The sequence below is a fragment of the Lichenostomus cassidix genome, chromosome W (genome assembly GCF_008360975.1).
Source record: "Lichenostomus cassidix isolate B80296 chromosome W, HeHo_3.0, whole genome shotgun sequence".
NCBI classification, from domain to species: domain Eukaryota; kingdom Metazoa; phylum Chordata; class Aves; order Passeriformes; family Meliphagidae; genus Lichenostomus; species Lichenostomus cassidix.
In genome coordinates this window covers 8878927-8888570 of record NC_139510.1, presented here as the reverse complement: position 1 = coordinate 8888570, position 9644 = coordinate 8878927, and the positions used below count along the sequence as shown (strand labels likewise).

General features: G+C 37.2%; 1 protein-coding gene across 1 annotated transcript in view; it reads left to right on the top strand.

The window, feature by feature from the left end:
* LOC146425456 (microtubule-associated protein 1B-like) overlaps positions 1–9330 on the top strand; it is a 110728-nt gene extending 101398 nt beyond the window's left edge. Inside the window, exons 6-7 of the mRNA XM_085041557.1 lie at positions 3664–3902; positions 5108–9330. Coding sequence (XP_084897683.1) covers positions 3664–3902; positions 5108–5263 — 395 coding nt within the window. The 3' untranslated portion in view covers positions 5264–9330. The remainder of the gene's footprint in view (positions 1–3663; positions 3903–5107) is intronic.
* Positions 9331–9644: the final 314 nt, after the last annotated feature.

Sequence of the window (9644 nt, the reverse complement as noted above, 5' to 3'; positions counted from 1 at the left end):
GACAACTTCCAGCACTGCTAATTCTCTCAAGTACTGATACCTTTGTCTGCAGTGGTCCACTTCCTTGGGGAGTTAACAAGATCTTCCTTAAATGGAAATCTTGCCATTACTCTTGAGCGGAGCCATCTCCAGAGGTTGCAAATTGCTCCTTTTCCAATTCCTCTTTCAATTTCTCAATCTCTAGCAAGGGATCCCATCTGTTGAGCTTCAAGACCTTGTAATTCCTAACTGTTGGCTTCATTATCCCAGTATCAAAGCAGCCAGGAAGAAATATGCTCACTTGGCTGATGGCTGTAATCTTTTCGCAAGTCTCAAAGTTTTGCTGAGGTCAGGGACCGAGTAACTTCAGTTTCCTGTTTGAATTTTCTCACTCCTTTTTTCAATTTCTTTGTTGAAGGACCAGCTTCTTGATCTAACCCCTTCCATCCTAATACTCCTTCTTTTTCTTCTTCTTCTTCTTCTTCTTCTTCTTCTTCTTCTTCTTCTTCTTCTTCTTCTTCTTCTTCTTCTTCTTCTTCCTCTCCTTCCTTCCTTCCTTCCTTATTGATGATATTGACCTGTAGCTCGCCTTGTCCAGTTTTTCTTTTTCACTACTGGAGCAATTGCTGTAGTTGTGGTGGTTTGAGTCCCTATCTCAGTCTCAAATAGTGTCCTCAAATGCAGTTTGAGTTCCTGCCTCAACTACAGCCCTCTGAGAGTACTTAACTGGGGCTCAGTAGGCACAGGCCAGGCCCCATTACAGGGCAAGAAGCTGCTGGTTTTCATTGGGGTAGGCAAGGCACACTTCTATCGGTTGATGGGTCAGTTTTCTAAGGTTGATTACCTGTTACGGTGTAAAGTCCCAGGTAATGGGAGGTAATAACTGCCCTAGAAACCTGCCCAAATCCTTCCATGCATCCTGCCACCTAGGAACTGGCCACTTCAGGGCATATTTCAATATCTCCTCACTTAAAGTTTGTTTTCTCTTACACCAGGATGGCACCAGATTCCACAAACCCCTTAGTGTGCCAACAGTGTTAGTTACTATTATTAACAGTGTTAAGCAGCTTACATAAGGATGAGCAAAGACCATGGGAGACTGCATTATAAAAGCATTCACATCAGTCTCAGGCAGGGAAAGGGAGATGTACTCCCTCATCGTCCATAGAAGATAGCTCCCCCTGCATCACAAGGCCGTCAGTGTAAGGGCAAAACGGAGCACCATTGTTTGTATTAACATGTTCCCAAACTCAGCAAAATAGAGAAGCAGTGCAGCAGACAAACTCCATATCCCACACAGGAGCTTGCTACTCAATAACTACTATTACTATAGCACACTATATATATATGTATATATGTATATATGTATATATGTATATATAGATATATATATATATATATATATATCTCAAACTGCCTTTTTCTCATCCCACGTTGGGCACCAAAAATGACTGTGGTGGGTTAATCTTGGCTGGACACCAGGTGCCCACCAAGATGCTCCACCACTCCCCTTCCCAGGTGGACAGGGGAGAGAAAATAAGATGGAAAACAACTAGTAGGTTGAGATCAGGCCGTTTACTGAAGCAAAAGTGAAAGCTTGCACACACATAAGCAAAGAAAAAAAGTTTATTCTTTATTTCCCATCAGCAAGTGACGTTCAGCCACTTTCCAGTAAGCAGGGCTTCAGCTCATGCAGCGGTTGCTCTGGAAGGCAAGCATTGTAGAATAGCGAATGCCCCCTGTTCCTCCTCTCTCCCTTAGTTTTTATTTCTGAGCTGATGTCAGATGGTATGGAATATCCCTTTGGTCAGTTTGGGTGAGATGTCCTAGTTGTGTCCCGTCCCAGGATCCAGCCCCTTAATGGGGGGGGAGAATGTTAGACAGCACTGATGCTGTGCCAGTGCTACTCAGCAGTAGCCAGAACACTGGTATGTTGTCAACACCTTTCCAGCTATGAATGCAAACCACAGGGCTATGAGGGCTGCTATGGGAAAATGAACTCCAGCTCAGCCAGAACCAATACACAGTTAAAGCTTTATGCCATCAGTGATGACTAAACATACAGAAAACTAATGTCATTTTGAATGACTGTTGTGTATTCCAAGTAGTAATAAAATATGATTTAGAGTACCAAAAGAGACACTGTGCTAATATTTTATTTCTGGCAGATCTTTTTAGAGAGTGTTTTGGGGATACTTGGATTTTGCTGTTTTCAGGACTGATGTTCTATTGAAAACTTTTTACAAGAAGCAAATCTAGGATTCAGTACAAACAAACCAGCATTCAGGTCTCTGTAGCTTCATAATTTTAAGTGATCCACTATTCCTTTCTTACACCATTATTTGCATGTCACTCGTAGTAAATGTTTTTCAAAGCAGCGGTGCAGTTCCTCATGTTGGACATTTCTCCAGCACTTCAGTTTTATATTAGATTCTTCTTCCTTGAAGCATACTTCTAAGGTATATTCTAGTGCTGAAGACAAGGCTTTATTTGATAATGACATTTAAGTGTAAAATGTAATGTCTAATATATTGTGCAATGTTAGTATACACAATTCAGAAATATATATCACAGATTTTTTATGATAAAAGATGATAAAAAAATTTTAATATACCAAATAGTTAAAAACTCTCTAATTCAGGAAATCTCATATTATGATGCTTATTTGACATATTGCCCTGTGATGAATGGCAAGTCCCACTAGACAATTGTGTTGGACTTGCCTGTATTTTTAATATGTAATCCTAAATAGAGTGTATTGTTCAGATAATATAGTTTACCAAACTTCATCCTCTGTAACATCATGAAGAGATCAATAAAACATAAATGGTGATCATCTAGATAAAATTACTGGTTGAATCCTGAGTGTCAGTTCACATCATGATCCAGTGTGCAGCAAAATCAGCTATTTTTGACCTTTTCTTAGAACAGATACTACACTGTGTATAGCAGAAAAACGTGCTTCCCTCTACTTTTTGTGATAAGTGGCTAGCTTGTGTATGCAAATAAGGATCCAGCAGGCAAACAAACACTTGTTCTCAGTTTCCTGCAGTAATTGCTTTAGGAAGTTTCTCTTTTCTCCCACATTCCACTTTGCCCCTCTTTCTGCTCACATGTAGTATCTTCCTGATGCACTTGTAAGACAGTCTGAGCATATCAACAGCTTCTATGTCTTGGTATGTGCTGATACCCCAAATCTCAGGACCACTTCTGCATGGCTCCCTGTGTGACCCTAGCTTTTATAATCATGCATACCTGAGACTTTCAAGAAGTTGTACTTCTTAAACTAGAAAATACTACTGCCATTTATTGAATGGTAATTCTGTAATCACAGCCCTGCATAGTAATTGTTGGATAATAGTAGTATATTACTGGGAAAGGTTCAGTCAAATGTTGGTTATGGGGTAGTGCATTTTTATTGTATTATATAGTTAGTTATTTTTATTCCATTTCTTTCCTCACAGTCCAATTGTAATTGGCATACAACAAAGTTGGAACGTGTTATTAGATGTAGGAGGGTAATACCATAAGTGTTTCAGGGGACACAGAAGTACAATTGTAGCTATGTAATGTTTAACTAAGAAAGCAATTTTAAGAATATAATCTCAGCAGTTATAGTGGTAATTAACAAATGCATGTTTTAACTAGCCTATGATATGTTCTTTTGTTGTTTGATTTCCAAAGGACCTGGGAAGAGTAAGTCATCAAAATCTACAGCGGTGCCTCCAGGACCTCCTATGTATTTGGATCTGGTGTACATTCCCAACCACAGCAATAGAAAGAATGTTGATGTTGAGTTTTTCAAGAGGGTGCGGTCATCCTACTATGTGGTGAGCGGGAACGATTCTGCAGCTGAGGAGCCAAGCAGGGCTGTTCTGGACTCCCTGCTGGAGGGCAAGGCCCAGTGGGACAGTAATATGCAGGTAAGCTCTTCACTAGTGTTTCTACCTGGAAATGTATTCTCTGGAAAGCAACTACAGGCAGCCAGAATGCCGCTGGAGTGGACAGCAGCTGCTGGAGACAGGAGTTCCCAGCTTGGACACCATGATGCCTTAAAAGCTGGTAAAAATAAGAGGCAGACACAGCAGTAAAGGGAAAAGGGTATTACTTTGGTTTTAATAGGATCCCAGGTGCACTCTCGTCAAGGGTGGAAACACGCCGAGGAGCACATTCCATGTATAACACGTATACAATTTTATGGACTTTGCAATTAGCATATTTATCTAAAATCCTCCAATAAGAAATTTAACAAATGAAGTAATTGCCTCCCTATTTTAATTACCCCCTCCTAAGTGAGACTACAGCCGAGTTTACAAAAACATGTTCCAGAAAGGAGGCTCTGTCCAAGGTTGGAGCCTCTAGTTTTGAGATAGTTGTGAATGTTTCATCTTCCTCCCTGGAGAACCCTCAAACTAAGCTAAATATCAGACTACAAGGATTAAAAATATGTAGGGCTAAGGTACAAGGAGTGTTTGTGAAGGGTACAAGGAAAGGGAAAGGGTATAAAAATGAATAAAAGGGTATAAAAAGAAAGGACAAAAAACCATCAGGCATCAGTTTCACCAGTGCTGTGAGAGGACACCCAAGCGAGGCACAGAGCTGTACCATACTCATATCCTTCTCCATTTCTGATCATTCTGACCTGTCTCTGGAGAATAAAACATTTGGTAACTGGTTTACAGGGCCATTTGTCTACTCAATCTTGTTGCTATACCAAATATGATCCAAGTTTAGAAACCTTGCATGTTTTAAGTAGGAAAGAAAAATGAATGTTTCATGGTTTATATGGTCAACACATACACATGGAAACTTCATGTGCCTTTCCAACATGATAAGTAAGTAAACAAAATATTTGGCCATAATCTGAAGAGCTATTGGTGCAGACTACAGACTGCTGCTTCTCTGGAAAGTTGCACTTCAGTACCTTTGAGAACCAAAATTTTATTTTGATAAACTGCTTCTTCTCAGTCATTTTATGTTATCTACATGTTTATTTATTTTCTTTTATCCCATCCACTCTTTCCAAAAGGAGATCATACTTGTTGGCTAGGACTTCTTAAAAAGACATTTTTCTTATCAGTTCCTTCTGTTGTCCACTCCTCAGGAGTTCTCCTCCTTTGTGTTGCAGGTGACCTTAATCCCAACCCATGACTCAGAAGTAATGAGAGAATGGTACCAAGAGACCCATGAGAAACAGCAGGACCTCAACATCATGGTTTTGGCAAGCAGCAGCACTGTTGTTATGCAAGATGAATCTTTTCCCGCATGCAAGATTGAACTGTAAGAACCAGACCATGCACTGCAAGATTTATTTTTTGTCCAGAAATTCTTCAGTTTGAAAACACCTTTTCTAAAAATTCAACCCATCTATTTCAACTGCTGAACTGTATACCTGCAAAATGCTATACCCTATCACAGTGATGCAAGTCACAAATATTTTTTAGTCTTTGCTGATTGCTAAGGGAAATAACAGCATTCCCATAATAGGGTCAAAATTACTGTGAAAATACAGATCCGGTTTCATCTCCACTGAATGTTTGAAAACCATGTACTAGCAACTCCAAGTGACTTATGCCAGGTAGAGGCATTTGCCCTCTAAATAATTACAAAGAGAGAAAAAGAGAGAGAGGGGTAGGAGGAGAAAATAATAAATAATTAGCTATCCAGTAGTCTCATGGCAATAGCTGTATCACGTACTGCAGTTTATGCACTCATACGAAAAGGAGTTTTGAAATTCGTATCAATCTAAGCTATTGCAAAGGAGGTCCTTACTTTACAGAATTAAGTTAGCTGCAAAATAAGAAGCAGAATGTGGCCAGGAAGGGATGTATAACCTAAATGCTCATTAGCAATTTTCCACTTTAATTTGAACCCTTGCATACTGACATCCCATAACAATTTTAGGCCAAATATGCATGTAGCCGGAACCCCATTGAGAATTCTAAAACCTTTCCTTCAGCATGCAAAATTGTTGATCTAAGTCATGCTCCCAGTATAAATCCACTCACTCCAGTCAGAACTGACCAGTACACATGCTTAAACACCCATATCCACTGTCAATTAACGAAAAACAAAACCAAAGCAGTTGGGAGTACATATAGTAGACAATTTGCCTTAGAAAGTGACTTGAATGTACAAAGAAACTTGATGAACTTATTTTTTAATGTTGAGACAGCAAATTTATAAAACATCTGTGTAGGATCATAGTTGTGCCAGTAAAGAAGTGTGAGTGTGCATGAAGTGTATACTAGAAACCTATCTGACTGGTCAAACAGTTTGGTGCCATGAAGTACGTATGTTAGTTCTGTGAACAATTCATTGATGCACCAGGACAGCTCAACAAGGCAAGATGAGCTTTTTTTTTTTTTAAAGGTTCTTTTGTACTGTGGAAGCAAGATTGGTGTCCACTATCAGAGTTGCAAAACTTGGTAAAATATTCAGGATGTTGAAGAAGGTTACCTGCGAGTCTGTACAGTATTAAATCTTCCTCTGTCTTACCTGATTTTATTTGTTTAATTTAAGAGCATATATGTGTACAAATGTACAGAAAACTTTTTTTTTGGTGCTGCATGAAATTTTAATAGATTTTTAACAAAAGTTTTCATTTAAAGGAAAATTCAAAGAAAATTTTTTCAGGTAAAGGCATTTTTTTTTAGTAGTCTTGTAAGATAAATAATGTTGTGTAAAGTTCTAGTGAGAATGGATATTGAGGTAAGATTTGTTGAAAACAGTCAACTGCCTTTTTGGAAGCAGGGGGAAAGGGGGTCCCTGGTGGAAAAATTAACCTATTGTTGATGACAGAAAACAGGATTTGAAATATTAATTGCCTGATATTTACAAGAATGTGATCTACATGTTCAATCCTCCCAAGATCTTGAAAAAAGATAGAAGAAATGATAAGCTAAAATAAGTCACTTTCCTCCTTCTTCTCTCTCTTCCTTTCTCCCTTCCCTTCCTTCTTTAGACTGCTTGCAGCAGAACAGCATGTAGAACGATTATGTCATTTAAGACAGTTTGAACATTTTAGTCTCAAGTTTTATCCCAATTAAAAAGTCTTGTTACATTGTAGAAGGTTTGCAAATCTGAATTTATAGAAGGTGTAAAGTCCTCCAAAATGAAAATATGTGCTGGTCTGTATGATTCACCATTATGGCTGGTATTAAGCTTTGCAATATAGTGAACTATGACCTCATTTTATTTATTTATTTACTTATAATTTGTTTCAATTTTTCATTATTAGGATATTTTTGTTTAATAGGTATATGTTTGCACTCTTAATTTTTATGAGGGGTTTTTTAATACTGCTTTAGGGCCCTTTAAAGGTAGGCGCCTGAGGCCTATTTAATGCTGTGAATTACTGTTTGTTTGTTGTTGAGGTTTCTGATTTATTTTTAATGTCTTCTTCATTTTAGGTATCTCTAGCAATGCTGTTTTATTTATTGCCATACCTTTTAAGTTGTTAAGAACTTTGCTCAGAATGACTATGGCAGAAAAGGCAGATGGAAATGTATTGTGAAAACAAGCATGTTTTCTGGGCTCATAATCATTCACTTAAAATGGCTTTTGTAATACATAGTCTTCAAAGTTATAGGCAAAATGTTTGGAAGAATAGTTGTACAATTTCTACAATTCTTCTTTGTCTACATTCTTATATAGGTCAGATTTCAAACTTTTAAGTGGGTGGGAACTGATTTTCCGATAATATCTGAAATGGTTTGTACCTCTGCTTTGGTAGAAATATAAGTACAGCAATGGTCCTGAGTCTAATCTCACTTATGCCACTTATTCTTGTGAATCAAGAGCAATTTCACTATAATCAAGGAATTTACAATCATTAAGTCCATCTGTAAATGAAATTAGAATGAAGCCTTAAATCTCTCCAAGTAAGTTTGTGATGCCTCAAGCATTTATTTTAATTTAAAAACAATAATTAGGCACTTACAGCTGTTCTTAAAATATTTATTCATCTTTTGCTTTTACAAGAATATTGAAAAAACAGTCTGACTATTCTGAGATATTGTAATGCCTGTTCCATCTATTCCCTTTTAAATGTTAATCATGCCTGGATGTAACAAAGCAATGAACTCCTCCATTAGCTCCTCTTGCCTTTATGTCTTTCTTGCCTGTGGAACTAATCTCACTGTACTAATCACTACACAATCATTTTAGAAACAGTCAGAAAAATGTTGTGTGTACATTAACAAAGAGAGTGCTGTTGATCAGCATAGATTTCTAGGAGCATGGTTTGTTATTGATTAATTCTAAAGATTCAATAGGACACTCCATTTAAATGATGGTATTACCCATAACAGCATCCCTAGTCATGATCTTCATGCTATTACTATACTGTTACATAAAATTCAATGAAGAATTATTTTAGAAGTCACACCACACTCCTGAACTTAGACAGGGCCTCTCTTTCATGCCTTTTCCAATTCCTGTGGTGGGCCTGACTTCACTGACCTCTACTTTTCATGCCATCTTTTATAAAATTCTTTTTTTTTTTTAAATTATCTTGCATACCGTGGTGAATGGAGCTAACTGCATATATGAATGGGTTTTTTAATTGTCTACAATAGCTAATGCATTTTAGGAGAGTTCTGGTACTCATTTACTAAGATTTAATCAATTTGTTATTTGAATTTTCAATCCATCCTACCACAAGAAAGTCATCTCCAAAGAACACTTACTGTGCATTTAGGATATTTCTGTCATAGGCTTATCTTTGTTCATCTGTTGCAAGAGGTTCTTGCTATGATGTTTCGAGAGAAATAGTAATTTTGTTTAAAATAAAAAAAGAAAAAAGTCTGTTTGTTGTGACTTTACAAAAAAAAATCTAAAAAAAAAAAAGTAACTAAATAAAACAATGGCATTAAAATATGGAAACAAAACAAAAAAAAAAAAAAAAAAAAAAAAAAGGAAGAAAAAACCCAGCTTCTTTACACTAGACTAGCTAGGAGGTCCAGATGGCAGAGCTACCTCTTGAGGGCTGGGCTGAAATCACAACTGTAAAAGAGGAAATCTGAAATATGCTTTCACACATTTGCATGCAGCCATCATCATCCAAACCATGGAAAGAAACAGTCTTGTTGCTGGCTGAGAAGCACCTCACATGCCTCCTCTCTTGTTCTGAATGGTGTTTGTGTCGGTCTGCAGCTGTGTATGGTATTATGTCTTATAACCCTGCATCACTTCTATCCAGTCATATCTAATGTAGAAAATTAGTTTCCAGTGAAAGTAATATACAGTGCTTTTATGATATTTGTGTGCAATGTCCCCTCTTCCATTGAGCATATTTGATGTAAAAGAAAAAAACTCAGTTCCACAATAAAATACAAAAGCAGTAAAGCAGTATTGACATTTCTTGCCTTTGTGTATGTAAGTACTTGGAAGTTTTTCCTTTCCTTCAGTCATGATTACCTACTATATGGGCTTTTTCTCAAAAGTTTAATGACTATTTAAATGCTAGATAAGAATTAATCTTTATTTAGAAACTGAAAAATAAATTCTAAAGATTAGTTTTATCTCTTGTGATGAAAAACATTACCATGATGTACTATGATGCGGCTTCTTTTTGTTGTTCTCATTTCTGTATTCCCTCAGCAGCATGAGAAAACACCTATTATTCAGAAAGTACATGTTGGGGGGAAAGGGTTAAAACTGGA